Genomic DNA, 22870 nt, shown 5'->3' with positions numbered 1-22870 from the left:
TACTTAAACTTACTCCTAAAACTCTCCTGCTGTGGAGACATTCACCCAAATCCTGGCCCTACCTCAACAGAAGAAGCCAAAATAAAGCTACCAACTCCCCATTTCTTCAAGCCCAAAGCATCTCTCCTCCTCCTAAATAGCAATGCAAGAAGCATACTAAACAAAATACATGACCTGCATGCCTTGTTAGCACTATACAAACCTGACATAGTGGTACTAACAGAAACATGGCTTAAACCTGATCACCACAATAATGAGATCATAGCCCCAGGTTATGATATCTTGCGTAAAGACAGGAAAGGTAAAAGGGTGGTGGTGTAGCAATTCTATTCCAAAGCCACCTCTCACTAGAACTACTTGACTATAATAATGAAGAAATCAACAACGAGAACTTATCCTAGCGAAATTTAAATTAAACCCAAACAAACAAATAATCATCGAGGGGCATATATACCCCAGGTAACAACAATCCCATTATGGAAAACATGTTAAGTTGGTTGTCACTCTCCTCCCTTACGAAACAATACTACTAGGTGACTTTAACATAGATTGGGCCAACTGCTCCAAAGATTATCCCTCAGAGCACATCAACCTTTATGGGTTCTCCCAAATAATCACATCCCCCACTAGGACAGACAAAACAACCAAACGTCAATCCGTTTTGGATTGGATTCTGGTATCTCACCCCACTTTTGTACATCAATCTGGCTGTTTACCTGACAGTCTAAGTGACCATCAACCCACCTACCTAATAAGGAGCAAGACCCAACACCTACCCAACCTACCTCTACTAAAAATAATACGTAATAAAAAAAGCTTCAGAGCCACTGACTTTAATAAAGCACTAAATTGCTGCAACTGGCTCCCTCTTAAACAACTACCTCTCAATGAAGCTGTACAATACTTTAACTCTACCTTCCTACATATCCTAGACCATCATGCCCCTTCTAGATCCATCAGGACAAAAACCCACCAAGCCTCATGGCTCACCAAAGAGACAAAAAAGATAATGAAAGAAAGGGACAAACTCTGGATAGCTTCCCACAAAGATTCTAACACTATCCTAAGGTCAAAGTATACAGAACTACGTAATATAGCCAAGAGACTAACTAAACTAGACAAGTCTAACTATTACAAAAACCTACAGGATAAATATAGCCATAACCCACATAAATTCTGGACCTCCATTAATAGACTACTTCACCCTGGAAAAGCATCCACTCCCACCCCTGTACTGCCAAACAACCAAGATGATATTCCCACTCAATTTAATAAATTCTTTACTGAAACAGTTCAAAATCTAGCCAATACCCAGAAAAATAATGACACCCCTATGCAATCTTCTACCGCATATAACAATCATACTAAAAATAATTTCTCTACCTTTTCCCTACAACCAGTGTCCACTAAAATGGTTGCAAACCTCCTTAGGAAGCTAAAACCAACTACACTAGCTGCTGATAAACTCCCTGCTGATTTCCTTCAGATAGCAGCAGACACCATATCCTACCCAGTGTCAATTCTTATTAATAGATCAATCTCAGAACACAAAGTTCCCACCCACTGGAAAATCTCCCATATTGTCCCTCTGCATAAAGGTGGCAACTCCTTAGAGCTAACCAACTATCGTCCAATTGCCATACTATCACCCTTATCAAAATTCTAGAAAGAGTTGTCCACTTGCAACTAATGCAATATCTTCAACAAAATAAACTACTATCCAACTCCCAACATGGCTTCAGACCCTCCCACAGCACAACCACTGCCCTTCTATCCTATACCAATACAGTCAATCACTTTAGAAACCAAGGTCTTTTCGTATCTTCCATCTTCCTCGACTTATCAAAAGCCTTTGACATGGTTAACCACAATCTGCTCCTCAATACTCTATCTAGTCTCAATATTTGCCCCTCCACCATACTCTGGTTCAGCAGCTATTTATCAGAACGCCAACAAGCAGTTCTCTGGCAAGAAAAGCTGTCCCCTCTCTTACCAGTTTCCATAGGAGTCCCTCAGGGATCAATCCTTGGTCCACTGCTATTCTCCCTCTTCACTAATGACATTTCTTCTTCACTACCCACTGCTACAGTAGTTCAATATGCTGATGACACCACCATAACCTGTGCTGCCACCAGCATTAAGGAACTACACACCATCACCCAATACAACTTTACCCTAGCAGAAACCTGGTTTACTAAAATACAACTTCTTCTCAACCCAAAGTAAACCAAATTAATACTATTCACCCCTGGCAGATCATCCAACTCTGACTATAACCTCACTATATGCTCCAAAAACAATACTCAAATCACACCAACCAACCACACCAAACTACTAGGAGTTGACATTGATAACCACCTAAAGTATGATATCCATATAGCACAAACCATCAAAAAGGTCAACCGAAAACTGGGTCTACTCTATAGAAATAAAAAGTTCATGACTATTAAGACCAAAGCCACTATTGCAAGAAGCCATCTCCTCTCTATCCTTCTCTATGCTTCCCCTATCTTAACTAACCTTCACCGGACCGAACTTCACAAAATGGAATCATGCTACAACAAAATTGCCAAATTTGCAACAGACTCCTCAAATAGATCCCATCACTGTCTTTCCCTAATGCAACTCAAGTGGCTGGAACTTCCTCAGCTACTTAGACTCAATCAAGCCATAGTTGCACATAAACTCTACTACTACCCTGAAAAAACACCTGCCCTCCAACAACTAATTAAGCCCTACACCACCACTAGAGCCCTGAGATCTAGCAACCAAAATCTCATTCAAGTAATTAGACATAAAATGAAGCAGGTAAATCTCTTTGCCTGCACAACAGCACAAACCTGGAACTCACTCCCAAACAATATAACCAGCACTACTTCTTGCACCCATTTCAAACACCTCTTGAAATCCTACTATTCTAACATCTGGCTCTGCTCTTGCTATACCCCAGGGTAGCAACATCTATGCTCCAGTTGCATGGACTATGCTACACTACAACATTTTCCTTTACTGAGCTCTTCTGCTATCCCACAGATTCATCCTAACATTTCATCAATCTATAAGCGGTAAACATTCCAACACTTGTACTATTCTGTACCATATCCCTTACCTGAAAAACACTCTAATCTGTTTCTAGACTAACACAATACCTAACAGAGATTATCTTACTCTCATCCTACCTATACCTTTACCCTATTTTATGCCACTATGGGCATTTATTTACTTTTCAGTTATACTAAAGCATAAATGTATTACAACTTTATATTTACTAATATTCTGAAGGGAAAAAAAAAAAAAAAAAAAAAAATATTTATTTATATATATTTGTATTATTTGTACTACTTGTATATTCTACTAGAGTACTGACTGTATATTCTTCTAGTTATCACATGCCATGTAAATGGTCCCCTGTACCACTTATAAATGTTAAGAATTGCTTTGTACTGTTTTCATCTAATATTGTATTGTATCATGGAGCTTTTCTCCCCGGGCCTCCGCTGAAAATGGACCTGTGTCCAGTCGGACTTTCCCGGTTAACAAAAATAAAATAAAAATAAAATAAATAGTGTTGCAAGCATTCTACTCAATCCTTCCATCAGGGACTATTGCAATCCAATCAGACAACATGTCAGTAGTCTGGTACATCAACAAGCAAGGGGACACCAGATCTAATCCGTTATGCCGAGAGACCTTGAGAATATAGCAATGGGCAATAGCTTCCAACTGCTTTCTAATTGCAACGCACATTCCTGGAAGCTCCAACATGATAGCGGACAAATTGAGCAGGCGCATTTTACAACCTCACGAGTGGTCCCTTAATCCTGTGATAGCGGCAAAAATTTTAAATTGCTGGGATCAGCCTTGCTGCAATCTATTCGCCTCCCCAGTCAACTACAAGTACAGCAACTACTTTTCTCTGATCCCCCCTCGGGGACTGTCTCCGAGAGACGCTCTAGTCCACGCTTGGCCCTCTGGTCTGCTTTATGCTTATCCTGCTCTACCCCTCATCTCCCAATTTCTGAAGAAAGCATGGCAGTTGAAGAGCAAAGTGATCCTCATTGCTCCATATTGGCCTCGATAAGTTTGGTTCCCCTTTCTCTGGCCTCACGTGCTAGATCAACCATGGATTCTCAATCCATCTCCAACGTTGATCTCCCATCTGCAGGGTCTGACTCACCCCAATCTAACAAACCTGAAGTGGACAGCTTGGTTTCTCCATTTCCAATGATTGCCAGGCAGGATAACCTCTCCTCCCCGGTGCACAATATTCTTATTGCATCTCATAAATCATCCACCAGGGTAATCTATCTCAGCAAATGGAAAAGGTTTACATTATGGGCAGCGAACAAACAATTGGACCCCTTGTCAGTCCCAGTTTCGGTGGTATTAGATTACTTACCAGATCTTTTTCAGTCTGGGGTATCAGCTTCTACTATTCGTGTTCGTTTAGCTGCCATTTCTAATTTCCACATTGGCTTTCAGGACTCGTCACTCATGTCACACAGACTCTGTAAGACTTTCTTGATGGGTGTTTTTCACCTAAAACCTGCCTTTAGAGAACCAGTACAACCTTGGAATTTGGCCTTGGTTCTACAAGCCCTAACAGCTCCTTGCTTTGAACCTGCATCTTCATGTGATTTAAAGTACCTCTCTTGGAAAAATTTGTTTCTAGTTGCAATCACATCGGCCAGACGTCTGTCAGAACTTCAAGACTTATGTATCAAACATCCCTACCTTATTTTCCATAAGGATAGAGTATCACTGAGAACTAATTCTTCCTTTTTACCAAAAGTCAGAACAGTCTATCAACCAGTCTGTTGACCTCCCAGTATTTTTTCCTAATCATTCTAACAAGGGTATTGCCTGCACTCCTTAGATGTTCACAGGCAAATACCTTTTTATTTGGACAGAACAAAATCTACTCGTAAATCAGGCCACCTATTTCTGGCCTCTTCTGGACCAAGGCTAGGTCATCCTGTCTCTAAACTGGCGACCATGGTTGAGAAATTGCATTACCTTCGTCTACAACAAAAACAGCATCACCTTACCTCACAAAGTGAAAACCCATTCTACAAGGTCTATGGCAACTTCAGCAGCTTTCCATGCTAGGGCTTCCCTCAATGACATTTGCTCAGCTGCGACTTGGGCCAAACCCCATACTTTTATCCTTCATTGCAAATTGGATTTGGCCTCCAGAGGAAGAGCTTCTTTTGGTTCCATGGTGCTCAGGAATGGTCCTTCCATGATGGCCGCCCAGGGATACAGGTAGCTGGGGACTCTGTCCCATCAGTAAGGAATGAATGAAGATTAAAAACATCAGATAAAGAAGTTATGTCTTACCATAAGGTTCCATCTGTGTTGTTGATCTTTGTTCATTCATTACTTCCCACCATCCATCCCCATCCGGAGGTTTCTGGTGGATCTCCTATGCTCCTTTTTCCATTATTGTAGGTCTGTTATGACCAGAGGTAGCTTCTACATTTGTCTATCAACTTGCAAACTCGATCTGAGATAACCGGGAGCAGAGCATTGTGGGTAGGATCTTGGCTTGAGAGTTTTTGGCTGACGAGAGTTTGGTATGAGACCGGCTCGGTTCCGAGGACGGAGCCAATAGCCCATCAGTAAGGAATGAATGAAGATCGACAACACAGATGGAACGTTATGGTAAGACATCATTTATTTTTTCCTCATGTCACTATGTACTATTACAACAACACGATACATGATTCTACACTCCAAAATGTCTAAATTCTAGGGGAAAAAAAACTTGCTGATGTCAATGACACCAAGAAAACGAATCCACCTTGAATGTTTCAATTGGACATTAATGTCAGTTTTATTCATACAAAACTCGAATCTTAAAATGGAAAATGGTTGCATACAAAGTATCAAGTTTAGAGATTGTAAATGCATAAAATTTTAAGAAATCCAGTCAGCCAGCTACTGAAATAACACTTTTTAATAAATTACCATTAAAGAGAGGGGATGCTGGGGAGGATACTCAAGGGGATGAACTCCAGTGCATACTTCAGTTCAGTCTCCAAGTAAAAGTTCTTCTGCAAAACAGTAAAAAATGTGAATATTGATTAGATGATGCTACATGACATCACTGAACAGGTGCAGTAAGCAATCAGGCATACTTTTTATGAACAGTAATATGAGTACCTGTTCTGAAATAAATATTGAAAGATAAGAGGGAATATATGATACAGTAACAGTAGACCATGCACTACACATGCATCAGTTACAGTCTGTGTTTTTTTTTTTTTATAAGAAAGGAAACACTAACCTGAATGTCACGGACCATCGTTCTGGACTAGATGCTGCCTGTTTACCTGAACAGCCATATACTTTGCAAGAGCCTGTTGCATGGGGTCCCTTACTACTGCTGTAGTCAGCATGGGTCACTTCACCATCAGACCAGTGCATGATCATGTTGTGTAGAATGCAACACACAATAAACTTCCTGCATGCAGTAGCTGGGTCATACTCATCCTGGCACTTGAAAAGGCCTTTCTACATGCCAAAAACTCTCTCGATGACAATACGAGTCTGGGACAGGGATGTATTAAAATTATCTTCTGCAGCTCCCATCGGGTGTCTCACAGGTGACATGAACCATGGCTTCAGTGGATGTCCTGCATCACCTGAAAAACAAGGGATTGGTTTAATATTAAGCAATACATTTTGCTAAGCATAGCTAATTAGATGATAAAAATTTAAATTTTCGCTTATCAACAAGATGACCATGGGGCATCCTACTATGCAGGAAGAGACGATAGACTGCGCTAGTGTGCCAGATATGGTAATCTTGTGTGCTGCCAGGATGCTTTGCAGACACAGTGATGCAGCCCCATGCATTACACAATACCTGGCAAATTGATAGCCTTCCTTATTGTGTTACCCCTTCCCTGTCGACCACATGTGACCCTAATTGTGACATGAGTGCAATTTGTCACACCAAGCACCTCAGGGGAAATGTGCCAACACATAAAAGGCGCACATAATATGATCTGTGTCCTGAGGCAACACCGGGAAATGTATTTACTGATCCACATGTGCAAAGACTATGTCCTGCAACTGCTGAAATATCCTGGAGGCAGAAGCCTGAGAAATATCCAACATGTCCTCAGCCTGTCTCTGTAAGGTCCCCATGGCAGATATAGTTAGGGTTATACATACATTTGTATTCACAGGGATAGGAAAGCCACGCATCTCCTTAATACCCACATGGGGGACCGTACATGCTCACTAATATCCTTACAACATCCATGTCCACTCTGAACCTATAAAGATTTCCTGATTATCAAACTCTCTGTCTGTCTCCACCTTCTTAGCCTGTGAGCGCCACTGGACTCAGCTGGTTTTGACTTGGCCAAGGCAAAGCCACTCACACAGGGAAGTAGCAAAACTAGCAGCAAGAGAAAAGATCTTTACTAATTCTGATGGCAAAGTAGATAGATATGTTTTCACCACGATTTTAAAGTCCAATTTCATTTTATAACACTCGGTAACTATCTTTTTTGAAGTAATCTCTGTTTTCCCTAATAACATTCGAATTGTACTCATAACCAATTCCTTAAATTTCTATTTAACAAATAAGTAGGAAAATGTAGGAAAATGCTACTGTCTCATTTTTACATCATTACTTTGCATCTTATTTTTTATTGATTCATAAACTCATAAACTTGTTGGAAGGGTCTCAAAGCTTTCAGTTAAGTACACATGCTCCTGTAAAATATAAATCTGAAGTAGGCGATTCATTTGTCTGCAACCTGTGGGTTATGGATCCGACATCGGATCCGAACCGGCATGGTTTACCAGCTATGGATCCAAGCTCTCAGCTCCTCCCCTCACCCATAATGCCCTGCTCTACCCTCATGACCTCAGATCTCGTTTGCCGCGCATGGTGACCGGATTGTTTCTCAAGCTAAGTGCTAGTTTTCAGTATTTAAAGTGTAAAATTTAAGATTTTTTCTTGGTTATTTGTGTGAAAGTGTAGGTTTCCCCTTTGGTATATTTACTTTTTTTAGAGTTTAATCTAAAAGTTATATCCCTCCCCTCGCTGTTAGCGTAGTGTGTGTGTGTTGGGCCTGTGAGTGATTTTGTGTTTCTTTAGTTACTTTTTAGTTATAGTAACTCTGTGTAGATTGGGATGTCTGAGCAACCCAAGTCTATTTTTTTCTAAATGCTCCGAGTGTGGCCATAAGCTTTCCCCAGCTGATGGCCACACTCGGTGTGTTAGATGCCTCGGGGTTGAACACCTCACATCTGGATGTTCCATTTGTGCAGGGTTCAACCCCAGGGCATTGAAGGAGCGGAGGTCCAAGCTTGTTTTGGCGGGCCTTTTACCGCCGGACTCGGCTCCGACCTCCGCTCCTTCGGGAGTAACCGTACCCACGGTTATTCCTTCTGCGGCTCCCCCTCCTCCTCCTGGGACTCAACCTCCCGTTTCTGGTTCGGAGGAGAGGGATGCTAAGAAAAGGGACCGGAGGGAGAAGCACCATAAGCGGCGGGCCGAGACCTCTGTTTCGGCCCCGCCAGCCAAGCGGGCTTCTCCCCCGGCTCCGTTGTCGGCTCCATTGTCGGCTCGGTCTCCTCCTTCTCGGCTCCGGTCTCCAGTGTGTTTTTCACCGGGACCTGAGGAGGAGGAGACCCGATCTCCGTCGAGGCTATCGAGGAGGCACTCCAGGCCTACCTCGGTAGCCTCATCGAGATCTACGATAGCTCGGATGCTGATCTGGACCGGATGATGAGAAGGTTCATCCAGGCCCAGATGCAGATGGGAGTGCTCTTGCCTCCCCCCCCTCTGAGGGGGAGCTCAACACCCTTTTTCAAACCGATTGCTCTTTCTCCGACCCGCTACCCGGGCTCGGAGCAGCTGGAGCCGAGCAGCTTCGGAGCCGGGGGTGGGTCGGTGCCGATAGTACTTTGTACTTCGGATCCGACCCTGCCCTCGAGTGCATCGGATCCGACCTCTCGGAGCCTGGATCGGAGCCTTGGATCCGGGGGGATCAGTGCTCCTTCGGCGCCGTCTGTGTCGGAGCGCACTGTCCCTTCGGATCCGAGCGCTTCAGCGCCGGCTCCGATCCACTCTTCGGATCCGAGGGGGAGCCGATTGTCGGATCCTTTGGTCGAGGTCGGCTCCCCTTCAGCGTTTGATGTAGTGGAGAGGGCCCTGTTGAGGGTCTCCGGACCCCCGGCACTTGTTTCGGCTCCGTCCCGCGCTCCCTCTGCACTGGGTCAGGCTTCCACCATCTGGCCCTTGGGACAACCCGCTTCTGTGCCCCAAGCTGCTCCACTGGAACAGGTTGCTGCTTGCGAGGAGTCCTCTGACAGCCCCCCAGAGGATGTTCCTCGCAAGCATACGTGCAAAAGGAGGCACATTGACTCCCCCGAGTCTCTCACGGAAGACACGGACTTGGAGGAAGGGGAAGGCTCCCCACGGTCACCCCCCCGAGGATGTCTCATTTGGAGACATCATGGAAATGCTCCGTATAAGGGGGGGGGTGGTCTGCCCCCAAGTCTTCCTCGGACGAGTCCGTGTTCTTGGAGGCATTTGAAGCGGGCCCGTCTACCTCTTGGGTGTCCTCCTGCCGACCCGCTGGTGGACCTCATTACCACCAGGGCGTGGAAGGAACCGGACACCGTGGAGCCAATCCCTAAGAGGCCCGATAGGATCCTCAGCCCACCGTCCGACCGTGCCCATTGGAGTAAGGGGCCTCCGGTAGATGCCATGTTGACGGCGGCGGCCACCAAGAGGGAACTTGCTCAGGAGAGTCCCTCAGTCCATCCCCCGAGCAAGGAGTCTCGGATGATGGGCCGCTTGGGGAAGCGGATGTTTAGTTCAGCGACCTTCTCGGTAAGGGTGCTGAACTACCTGGCACACGTCATTAGGATGCAGCGGGATCTCATTAAAGAATACGCTGCATCTCCCCCAGAGTCCATTTCGGAGGAGGACAAGATGCTGCACTCCACCCGCATGGCCACTCTTAGATCAGTTACTAATACCTCTATGCGGCTACTCTCCCATGCTACGGAAGGCGCCGCTAGAGCCGCAGGGGCAGGCCTAGTCACTAGACGTCAGGCCTGGCTCCGTCACTGCGATTTTTCTGAGCCCTTCAAAGCGCTTGCGACGCCTTTGATGGTTCTGCCCTCTTTGGCAAAACCGTTCGCGACACTTTGACCCAGAGCGAGAAGGACGGAAGACGCTGTCTGCCGTCGAATCCGCTTCTCTGCACCCCAGAGGCCCTACTCTAGGAACCAAAAGGGTCAGAAGAAGATGTGGTTCCGGAAGTCGCAGCAATCCCAGCCTGCTCCGGACAACCAGTCCTTCCGTGGCAGAGGAGGACAGGGAGGACGCCGCCCTAGAGGCAGAGGGGCTCCCAGGAACTTCGGGTCCAGAGAACCTTTCTCTGAACGGCCCGCGCAGCAACCCTGAGGGGTTGCCCGGCTGCTCCACTCTGGAGGCAGTCGGGGGACGGTTTTCGGGGCACCTAGCAGCATAGGAGTCCATAACATCAGACCGCTGGGTTCTCCAAATCATATCCAGAGGATACTGCATCCCTTTTCTTCGCTTACCAAAGTTGAAGTCCCTCCCAGACGTTCCTCCCGGTCAACGGGAGGCCGCTTTGGCAGAAATTGGCCATCTGCTAAAGAAAAGAGCCATCCAGCCCGTCCCCCCAGACCAGATCGGATCAGGGTTCTACTCCAGGTTCTTTTTAGTGCCAAAAAAGACAGGGGAACTAAGACCAATTCTAGACCTTTCTCTCTTGAACCTGGCAGTCCCCAAGGAAAAATTCCGAATGGTCACTCTGCAATCTATTCTCCCCCTTCTGGGAGAAAATCACTGGATGTGCTCTATAGACCTCAAAGATGCGTACTACCACATCTTGATGGACAGGCGCTCCAGGAGGTTCCTCCGCTTCCGGCTGGGAGCCAGTCACTACCAGTTCCGGGTCCTTCCCTTTGGTCTCACCACAGCCCCCAGGGTGTTCACCAAAGTATTAGCAGTGGTAGCGGCCCACCTGAGGCTTCAGGGGGTACAGGTCTTCCCCTACCTGGACGACTGGCTTCTTACCGCCCCAACAAGGCATCTACTACTATTGGCGCGAGACTCCTTTCTCCATCTTGCTCCCTTACTGGGCATTACAATAAATACGAAGAAATCCAACCTGGCGCCCACTCAGCTCTTAGATTTTATAGGGGCCAGGTTAGACACAAGGAGTTTAAAAGCCTTCCTCACTGCGGACAGAGTTCAAAATCTGCAGCTCCAGGTGCGGGCCATTCTCCACTCAAGTTCTGTTCTGGCGGAGTTGGTCCTGAGGGCTCTAGGGTCCATGGCGTCTGCTATAGCACTTCTTCCTCTTGCCAGGCTCAATATGCGCATCCTCCAGTGGACTCTCTTAGTGCAATGGTCATACCTTGCTCTCCCTATGCATCACCCCATTGCGATCAGCAAGGCTTGCAAGCGGTCCCTCCTGTGGTGGATTCACTCCCCGGATCTCCACGGAGGCCGCCCATTTTGTGCTTCTCCCCCTCTCGCCACGGTGACCACGGACGCCTCCCGCCTCGGGTGGGGGGGGGCATTTTGCGGGCCGGACCGTCCAAGGCACATGGAATGATTCAGAGACCTTACTGCATATCAACGTTCTAGAGATGAGAGCAGTGCTCTTAGCGTTGCTAGCACTTCAGGAATTTCTTCCCTTGGGAACAATTGCGATTCAATTGGACAACATGTCGGTTGTCTGGTACATCAACAAGCAAGGGGGAACAAGGTCTTACCCCCTTTGTCGAGAAGCCATGAGAGTTTGGGAATGGGCAATCTCCACCAACCGCTTTCTAATAGCAATGCACATTCCGGGTCGGTCCAACATCCTGGCGGACAAGCTCAGTCGCAACATTCTGACCCCTTACGAGTGGTCTCTCAATTTTCAAGTAGCGGAACGCATATTCGCACGGTGGGGAACTCCTTCATGCGATCTTTTTGCCTCTCCCTCAAACACCAAGTGCGACAGTTTTTTCGCTCTGATACCCCCTCCAGGAGGTACTCCAAGAGATGCTCTGGTGCATGCTTGGCCACCCGGTCTTCTGTACGCTTATCCACCCTTGCCTCTGATGCTCCAAGTTCTTCAGAAAGCCTCTCGGGTGGGTTGCAGAATGATTCTCATTGCTCCGTTTTGGCCTCGACAGATCTGTTTCCCCTTTCTAAGGTCTCACTCGGTGAATCCTCCTTGGATTCTAGATCCCATTCCGGATCTGATATCCCACCCATCCTGCATATCTCCTCCGAACCTGGACAACCTGAAGCTGACCGCTTGGCTGCTCCAGTTCCACTCTTGATCAGGACTCCCGGTATTTCGTCCCCTGTTAAGGCTATCCTGGTGGCAGCTCATAAACCGTCCACTAGGAAAGTCTACCGCAGCAAGTGGAAGCGGTTTTGTGGGCGGAGCGGCAAGGCCTGAATCCCTTCACGGTTCCTCTCCCTTTAGTGCTTGACTTTCTAACCTCTCTTTTTAACGATGGTGCCAGCAGTTCCACAGTCAAAGTACAACTGGCGGCAATTTCTCATTATCACATTGGTCATGACTCTAGTCCACTTATGTCAGCCAAGTTGTGTAAAATGTTCCTTAAAGGTACTTTCCTTCTCAGGCCCCCTGTGAAACAAGCGGTTCCTCCTTGGGACCTCTCCTTAGTTCTCCAGGCCTTGACCGCCCCCCCCCTTCGAACCAGCGGCTACGGTGGATCTCAAATTCTTGTCTTTCAAGACAGCCTTTTTGGTAGCCATTACATCGGTCAAGAGAGTTTCAGAGCTCCAAGCATTATCAGCTAAACCTCCTTACTTGGTATTTCATCCGGACCGTGTTTACCTCAGGACCAACCCGTCCTTTCTTCCTAAAGTAGCTTCTGAAGCAAACATTAATCAATCCATTAACCTCCCTGTTTTCTTTCCTAAATATGAAAACAAAGGTGAATACAAGCTTCACTCCTTAGATGTTCACAGGCAACTTAGATTTTATCTAAACAGAACGGCTGGTCATAGGCAATCCGACCAGTTGTTTATTTCCTTTGCTAAATTGAATCTGGGCAAGCCAATTTCTAAAGTTTCTCTGTCTCGCTGGATTTCACAGTGTATCTTATTGGCTTATCAAGCTTCAGGAAGGCCCGCACCAGAGGGTGTACACGCCCATTCAACCCGGTCAGTATCTACCTCGGCAGCCTTTAAGGCTAGGATTCCTCTAGATGATATTTGTGCAGCCACGTGGGCTTCATCTCATACTTTTATTTCCCACTATAAGTTGGATCTTGCATCTAGGGGTAGAGCATCATTTGGCTCATGGTGCTCGGAATATCCTTCCATGATGGCCGCCCAAGATTCAGGTAGCTGGGGACTCTGTCCCACAGGTTGCAGACAAATGAATCTCCTACTTCAGATTTAGAAGTTATGTACTCACCATAACGTTCCATCTGAGTAGGTGTATTCATTTGTCTGCAACCATCCCGCCCTCCTATCCCCCTGGCCTTTCAGTTTCCTGCATATTATGTGTTACCCTTTTCAGGGTGTTCTTGCTGTTGGCAAACTCGATCTGAGGTCATGAGGGTAGAGCAGGGCATTATGGGTGAGGGGAGGAGCTGAGAGCTTGGATCCATAGCTGGTAAACCATGCCGGTTCGGACCCGATGTCGGATCCATAACCCACAGGTTGCAGACAAATGAATACACCTACTCAGATGGAACGTTATGGTGAGTACATAACTTCTAATTTCTATCCAGTATAGCTCATTTATTGGAACTTTGGGAATAACGTACATTTTCTCTGAGTTCTTAGAATACAGTAGCCTTCAAGACAGCAACTGGCATGTATTCATTGCCAGAAGGAGCAGCTGCCACTTAAATTGTCATCCATATCATATGACTAGACTACAGAAGAACCTGAGTGGAAGTACCGACAGGTGTGATCTATCTAAACGTCAGTAAGACCTTTGCCCTTGTAACACACTCAGGTGACTGCTTAGAAAGTTAGATGAATTGGAGTAGGACCAAAACTGTGGACCTGGATTTCTGCATGTCTGAATGGTAGATCGCAATGGTTGTGGTCAGAGATCTGATATCAGGAATAAGGGAAGTGTCTAGTGGAGTATTGCTGGAGTCATTCTTGTGTCCATTGCTTTTTGTTGCTCTTGTTACATATCTGAGGGAAGAAAGAGCAGGATCACTCTCTATGGTGGCAGTACAAAGATAGATGCAGCAGTGAAGAACAAGAAGACTAGTAAGGGTTTATAAAGGCTGACAAGTGGGTGAAAAGTTGATAGTTGAGGTTCATTACAGACCGATTTGAAGTACTTGTTTTGAGTTGAAACAGTGCCATTGTGGGGTATCAGCTATGAACGGATGACAAGAGAGCTGGAAACAGTGTGGTTTATATCTGGCTTGAACCACCAAAAACAAAGTGAGAGAGTAGTGGGGGTGTCAGAGGGGATGGTGGGGAGTATACTCAAGGGGATGAACTCCAGTAGCAAAGAGTTAATGCTTTTGATTTACTAGATCCTACTTAACACCTTTGAATACTACATGCCATTCTGGAGGGCGTACATGGAAAGAGACATCATCATGCAGGAAGTAGTCCAGAGAAAGCCCACCAAAATGGGCATTGGATGGAAGGAAAGGGTATGACAGAGACTAGATAAGGTGTAACACAGGCCAGTATGGAACCAGAATTTACTCTGGCTTCATTTGGTACAGTCTGCAAGAATAACCAGTCATTTCCCAACTCTAAATAAAAAAAAAAAATCCAAGAAAACGTTTGCAGATGTTTAGACAGTAGCATTGGATTTTGTCATGAAAAATGTGGAACACTTCTACTTATAACACCCTGGTCATTCAGACAGAGACTATTGAATTAGACACTTCTTTCTTTAATGCTAGAACCTAGTTTGCCCAGAACACTTGTGAGAAAATGCAGTCTTGACTGTATATCCAGGCTCAGATTTTACTTAAAAGGTACTGTTATCGAGGGTATCTTCCCATAAGAATGGTCACCCAGAAAATTTGCCTAGTAACTCTATCCTGGAAGTTACTGAAGACAGATGTCTTTCTTTTCAGATGCAGAAGTTATGTACTTACCATAATGAGAGAGCAGTAATAAGATTTACCCCCATTTGCTGTTACCACCTCTGATTCCTCGTCTTCCTCTTCTCTTTTTCTTCAGCTTTGTGTTAACTATACAATTGGAGAGTGAGAATGCTTGATGGAAATGGAGTGCCTGTCAGCTTGGTAAAGTTTTATCTGCTAAGTTGTATAACACATAAGGAGTGAGTCCTAGAGGTTACTCAAGATAGACCTTCTTGTACAAATCTATCTTTCCTTGAGTGTTATATCCACTGTGGAGAACCTTCTGAAAGCTTGATCAGATAAAATGACTTGTATTTCTGTTTTACTTTAGGTGGTTTAATAACTCAAAAAATATGATCTCTTTCAGCATGATGGGGTTCAGTACAAATAATGGAATCATCCCAAGATTTTGTGAACAGCTGTTTTCCAGAATTGCTAAATCAGAAACTCGTGAGGTAATTTAAGATTATATATGTATATATATATATGCTTAAAAATTTACTCAACAATACATAGTTAATGTTTTGTTCTTAAATTCAGCAATTAGTTTTATCTAAGTTATTTTCAGTATTGGTTTAGAAAAGTGGTATTAACCTAAAGCAAAAGTAATTGTTTTCAGAGAAGAAATGAGACAGGCTGAGTGAAATTTTCAGCTTTCAGTAAAATGTGCAGAAACTGTATTAAGCCAATTTAAATATTAATATCTTATTCATAAAAGACTACAAAAAATCTAGTAAATCTTGCAACTTATAAAAGGTACAGTACAGAACACAATTGTTTTTATTCGAAATAAGTAGTACTGTTAAAGTGCTTTTCAAGTGTCCACACATTTTCAGTATTTAAAGCTTACTGTTGTTGTTGTTGTTTGTCTTTCGGCTTTTCCCGGTAAGGGGTTGCCACAGCGGAACTCCGGTCCGCTAATGATTGGCAGTAGATTTTTACGAAACGCTGAGGGGCCAGCTTGACGCCCAACCTTCAACGAAGGCACGCCCATTTGCACACGTATGTCTTTTGAACGCTACCCAACCGCAGGGAGGACATGCAGACGCCACACAGAAGGCACTCCCAAGCCCAGCCGAGAATCGAACGGGAGAACCACTTGCTGTGAGGTAACAATGCTACCGCTGTACCACTGCGGCAAATAGTATTTAATACTATTCCATGAAATACTGTTACCTTATTTGAATTCAGCTTCACCCAGAACTATGTGACTGTGAAAATGGGAAACCTTACATTCAAACTGAAAAAAAAATCAGGAAATACTACTATGGGGTTTGAAGTGTGTGTGTGTGTGTGTGTGTGTGTGTGTGTGTGTGTGTGTGTGTGTGTGTGTGTGTGTGTGTGTGTGTGTATGTGTGTATGTGTGTATGTGTGTATGTGTGTGTATGTGTGTGTATATATATATATATATATATATATATATATATATATATGGGTGTATTTTGTTTCATTGAAAGCTCATTTCACTGAATTTCAGTTCACCCCACACCCCCCTTACTGTATATACTAACTCCAGGATCACACTACAGTGGGGAACAGGGCATATACCTTTTACTTGCCTTACAGTACTCTACACAGTGCCAGTACTTCACTCCAATGAGATGAGTTTTCAGCAATTTGAGCTTTCAGTGATTTGGTGAGGGTGAACTGAAATTCAGTGAAACAAAGTAGAGCCACATACATATATATATATATATATATATATATATATATATATATATATATATATATATATATATATACACACACATACATACACACACGTATGTGTGTATGTGTGTGTGTGTGTGTGTGTGTGTGTGTGTGTGTGTGTGTGTGTGTGTGTGTGTGTGTGTGTGTGTATATATATATATATATATATATATATATATATATATATATATATATATATATATATATATATATAAAATCTATATAAAAAGTGTACACACCCCTGCTAAAATGCCAGGTTTTTGTGATATAAAAAATTGAGACCACAATAAATCATTTCAAAACTTTTCCCACCTTTATTGTGACCTATAACCTGTACAATTCAATTGAAAAAAAACAAATCTGTTAGGAGAAAAAAATATAAACTGGTTGCATAAGTGTGCACACCCTTAAACTAATACTTTGTTGAAGCACCTTTTGATTTAATTACAGCATTCAGTTTTCTTGGGGAGGAGTCTATCAGCATGGCTCATCTTGACTTGGCAATATTTGCCCACTCTTCCTTGCAAAAGCACTCCAAGTCTATCAGATTGCAAGGGCATCTCTTGCGCCCAACCCTCTTTAGGTCACCCCACAGATTTTCTATTGGATTTAGGTCTGTTCTCTGGCTGGGCCATTCCAAAACTTTCATTTTCTTCTGGTGAAGCCATTCTTTTGTTGATTCGGATATATGCATAGGGTCATTGTCGTGTTGAAAAGTGAAATTCCTCTTCATCTTCAACTGTCTAGCAGACGCCTAAAGGTTTCCGGCCAAAACTGACTGGTATTTGGAACTGTTCATAATTCCCTCCACTTTGACTAAAGCCCCAGTTCTGTCCGAAGAAAAGTAACCCCAAAGCATGATACTCCTACCACCATGCTTCACCGTGGGGATGGTGTTCTTTTGGTGATGCCAAGTGTTGTTTTTGCGCCAAATGTACCTTTTGGAATTGTGTCCAAAAAATTCAACCTTGGACTCATCATACCATAACACATTTTCCCACATGCTTTTGGGAGACTTGATGTATTGTTTTCCAAATTTTAGCCAGGCCTGGATTATTTTCTGTGTAAGAAAAGGCTACCGTCTTGCAACTCTACCCCATAGTCCAGACATATGGAGAATACGGGAGATTGTTATCACATGTAGTACACAACCAATACTTGCCAGAAATTCCTGCAGCTCCTTCAGTGTTGCTGTAGGTCTCTTGGCAGCCACCCTGACCAGTTTTCGTCTTGTCTTTTCATCAATTTTGGAGGGACGTCCAGTTCTTTGCAATGTCACTGTTGTCCCATATTTTCTCCACTTTTTGATGACTATCTACATCATGTTCCATGGTATATCCAGTGTGGGGATCCAGTGTCTGTCTGCCTGGGATGACATGCTGGACAAGCCACGCTGCTTCGCAAGGGACGGCTTGCACCTGTCACCCCTGGGATTCCGGATATTGGCAAAGGCTCTTGCCACCCCCATAGTGCCTTTTTTAGGCAAGGCTCAAATTCTAAACCTACCACCCTAGAACACAAAAAAGGAAAAAAACTAAGGGTAATGCTGCTCAATGCCAGAAGTCTAAATCTCAAAATGCACGCACTCGAGGCCCTTCTCAGTATGGAGAACATCGATGTCTGTGCTGTGACAGAAACCTGGTTCAAGGCTCCTGAGAGCACCCGCGCTATCAGGTTTTACCTCATATCATGCGTTCCGGCCCCAAAATCTGGACAATACCAAGAAAGGAGGGGGTATCCATATTCATCAAGGACACCCACACCTCAAGACTGGTGGCAACGCACGATGCATCGGAGACCATCCAGGTGCAATTAACCATAGGCAAGACTGCTCTGCAAATTGTAGCATGTTACAGGCCACCCTCACAAACTCAGGAACCTCACATGGCCTTCCTGAAAACACTAGAGGGATAAATGTATCACCAAACACCATCATACTAGGTGACTTCAATTACCCTAATATAGACTGGGAACACTACTCAAGCCCAAACACCCTAGCCCAAAAGTTCCTGGAATTCATAAACTCAAATGCCATGGAACAACTAGTCACCATCCCCACAAGAGGAGATAACATACTTGATCTCATCATCACGAACATGGGAGCACAATGTTCAACACCGGAGGTGTACCCCTCACTGGTGAGATCAGACCACAAACTAATCTCGCTGGAGGTCCTCATCCCACCCCCACCTGAAATAAAAGACCACAGTAAAGAACTTCTCAAAGCCGACTTCACACTTCTAAAGACTAGTGTGGTCTCCTTTAAGGCCCCGAGCCGGCGGAAAACAGTACTCAAGCCGCTGAATCACTTACAAATGCCTTCTACCAGCACCTGCAGGACTGCATGGATAAGGCAATCCCAAGCAAAACAAAGACTCTTTGTACCAAAGGCAAGCATCCAGTCTGGTGGACCCCAGCCATAAACAAACTCTACAACAAAAGGAGGAAGCTACTACAAGATAGAGCAAAATCCTTAAAAGGTAAGACACCCTTGATCACTATAAGTAAAAACTAAGAGCTCTCATAAAATCATCCAAAGCAAATTTCGAGAAAAATAGCTAAAGACTCAAAAGACAATCATAAGGCCTTCTTTAGCTATGTTAGAAACCTGGGAGGAAACTCCCAGATATGCTCAGAGCTAGTTCAAAATGATGTGAAGATTACTGATCCTACAGACATTGCCAACATACTGGCTGACAGGTTCAGTGCAAACTTCTCCCCCTCCCCCAAAGGAGAGATATCTATACCAAACGATTGCAGCCCCCAAACATCTCCAGCCCAAGTGAGAACTGCTCTCTCCAAAGCAAAAACACAGCATCCATGGGACCTGATGGTGTCCCCGGCTGTGTGCTCCATGAACTCAATGAGGAATTAAACCCACAGCTAGGACAGCTGTTTAATCAAAGTCTTACCTCTGGATACGCACCCAGGGAGTGGCGCACTGCAACTGTGGTACCACTTCACAAAGGCGGTGCCTCCACCGACCCTGGAAATTACCGCCCATTAGCTTGACAAGCCTTATCTGCAAAGCCATGGAGAGGATCATAATGGACCTCATAAATAAAGACATAGGAATTTGCAGACTTTGGATCCAACCCAGTTTGGCTTTGTCAAAGGCAGATCATGCCTTTTAAACTTGGTTGACTTTTTGAAACAGTCACCAAAGCCATTGATGAGGGAAAGGCAGTCCATACAGCCTACCTCGATCTGGCTAAGGCCTTCGATACAATACCCCATTCGGGTATCATTGAAAAACTCATCAGCTTAAATGTCAACCCATACATCACAAGATGGGTTGCAAACTGGCTGAGTGACAGAACCCACAGGGTCAGAGCTGCTGGCGCCATGTCAGACTCAAAGCCTGTCACAAGTGGTGTCCCACAGGGCTCAGTCCTGGGCCCACTCTTGTTTGGCATCTAATTTTCCAGTACAAGCAAACACAGGAGGGTTATGGCTGACAAAGTTTGCAGATGACTGCAAACTGGGCGCCATAGTAGAAAACACATCTGACACAGATATCCTTCAGAAGGGTCTCACAGAAGCGGATAACTGGTGCCAGAGCCACGGCCTAAAGTTATATGCGAAGAAATGCATAGTCATACCCTTCGGGAAAAACAAGGTTACCCCTAGCTACCAAATAGGTGGCAATCCACTGAGCACAGAAGAAGTTATCAGGGACCTGGGGACCCAGGTTGATAGTAGTCTGTCATTCGACACCCATGTAGCTAAAGTAGTTAGGAAGACCTTCTACATTGCCCACCTTATCATGAAGGGATTCTCATCTAGATCAAGGGAGGTCATAGTCTCCCTTTACTCATCACTCATCAGACCAATGATTGAGTACAATGCCCCATTCGGAATGTATCTGACCCGACACTTGCAGCAGCTGGAGAGGCCACAAAAGTTCCTCACCAAAAGGATAAAGGGTCTCAAAATCTGTCCTATGCTGCCCGACTGAAAGAACTCCAGCTCTATTCAGTCGCACACTTGCTCAGAGGTGACCTTTGCCTAACATACAAGGCCATGTCAAACCCAGATTTGATGAATATGCTTCACCTCAAAAATCTAGATCCATCAGAGCCACAAGGGCGGAGACTTAAACCTTGACACGGCTATTAATAGGGCGTGCTGGAGGGATAGATTCATCACCCAAAGACTCCTATGCTGTGGAACAAAATCCCGGTACATGTGAGGCAGAGCACCTCGCTGGCCTTGTTCAAGAGAAATCTTGACCAATGGATGGGAGATCGCAGATATACCCCAGGGATTACCTCAGTGTCACTGCTCGACAGAGGCACAGAAAAATAATGGGTATAGTTCCCCATACTAAAGGGGTGGCCTAAGCCACAAAACGATGGGCTAGGCTTGTAAATGCCCTCGGGCAGATAGCCTAGTATGAACCTATGAACCTATGAACCTATGAACCTATATCCAATGCTGTGGATATTTTTTTGTACTCTTCTCCTGGCTGATACCTTTCAACAATGAGATCCCTTTGATGCTTTGTAAGCTGTCTGCGAACCATGGCTTTTGCTGTAGCAGGCAACTGAGTAAATGTCAGGAAAATCCTACTAGGACAGCTGAACTTTATTTGGGATTAATCAGAGTCTCTTTAATTGATGGCAGTTGTGCACCCAAGAAGACTAAATGCTGTAATTAAATCAAAAGTTGCTTCAACAAAGTATTAGTTTAAGGGTGTGCACACTTATGCAACCAGCTTATTCTATGTTTTTTTATTTTTTTTTATAATTTTTCCCCTAACAGGTTATATGTCACATTAAAGGTGGGAAAAGTTTTGAAATGATTTATTGTTGTCTCATTTTTTTATATCACAAAAAACTGGCATTTTAATAGGGGTGTGTACACTTTTTATATCCACTGTGGGTATGTATTTATATAGATACACACACACACACATATATATATATATATATATATATATATATATATATATATATATATATACTTTTTATAGAATGCACATATTTAATCTTAGTTTGCCAGCTGAATCATAAATTTTATTTACATCTGGATTTATGTATAAGCTATTTTTATTATATAAGATGAATAAGGATGTGTAAAAAGGCAGACAGTTATTTTTCTCATATGAATTCAGGCTAGTTGTAGAATCTGTATATACCTTCTAATATAAGCTGAAATACTTGGTGTGTAGCAGTGAGTGAGCTCTGTGTGCCAACATTTATGCCAAAGCACATGGATTATAGCAGTAAGTGCACTTTGTGCACAAAGTAAAAGACTTTTGAGGTAGCATTTAGCATTTGACAGATAATGCAGTGTTCCATCCTCAGTGTTTACATTTTATAGAAACCTTCACTGCCTCATGGCTACAGATGAGAGAAACCAGAGATAGTTGTTAGAACAAGTAGTCTGTTACAGCTTCCCAACATTTTGATAAAATATTTCACAATTAAATCAGTTCAAACTAGTTGTTTAGTGCAGATGCTATCCTACTTTCAGAGTGTGTATAAGGAAGGGAGTTTTCAAGCTTACTTTCAAAGTTTCCATTTTCTTGAGCGCAGGATAGAAGTATCCCTTTGGAGTTGTCTGCTCCTAACTATGAAGTATGAAGGGTAATTGCTTTGTGTTTATTGTTTATGAGTACTGACTTTGATTGTTATCCCCTAAAATACAGACTCAAACACGCACACACTACATATAGGTTAACAATGATGCAGTGTTCAGTTCTTTGTCAAAAAATGATGCATGGCTAATGTGGGCAAGGCTGTGTGGTCAATATTTTAAAATCCGTCTGCAGAACCTGTCTTCTGAAAGCTGCTGCTTATTGTCTTCCCAGCAGTCTGATGTCGGTCCACCACTGCAAAGCTATTGTCCATTAGATAGAGAGACACACATTTACACACACACACACACACACACACACACACACACACACACACACACACACACACACACACACACACACACACACACACACTCTGTATACCAAGCACACAAATATATTGATATGTTGCTACATATATTATATAAATATATTAAGCAATGTATACATAAGGGCACACATTAAAGTGAGAGAATACTATGTCAG

At 44.1% G+C, this 22870-nt stretch overlaps 1 protein-coding gene across 1 annotated transcript in view; it reads left to right on the top strand.

Moving 5' to 3' along the window:
• The window catches only part of KIF14 (kinesin family member 14), a 2369812-nt gene that overhangs the window by 184292 nt on the left and 2162650 nt on the right, over positions 1–22870 (top strand). Inside the window, exon 4 of the mRNA XM_044086046.1 lies at positions 15479–15566. Coding sequence (XP_043941981.1) covers positions 15479–15566 — 88 coding nt within the window. The remainder of the gene's footprint in view (positions 1–15478; positions 15567–22870) is intronic.

This window comes from Protopterus annectens, chromosome 10.part0, assembly GCF_019279795.1.
Source record: "Protopterus annectens isolate FY-2018-M chromosome 10.part0, PAN1.0, whole genome shotgun sequence".
NCBI lineage: Eukaryota > Metazoa > Chordata > Ceratodontiformes > Protopteridae > Protopterus > Protopterus annectens.
This window is presented reverse-complemented; position numbering and strand designations above follow the sequence as displayed.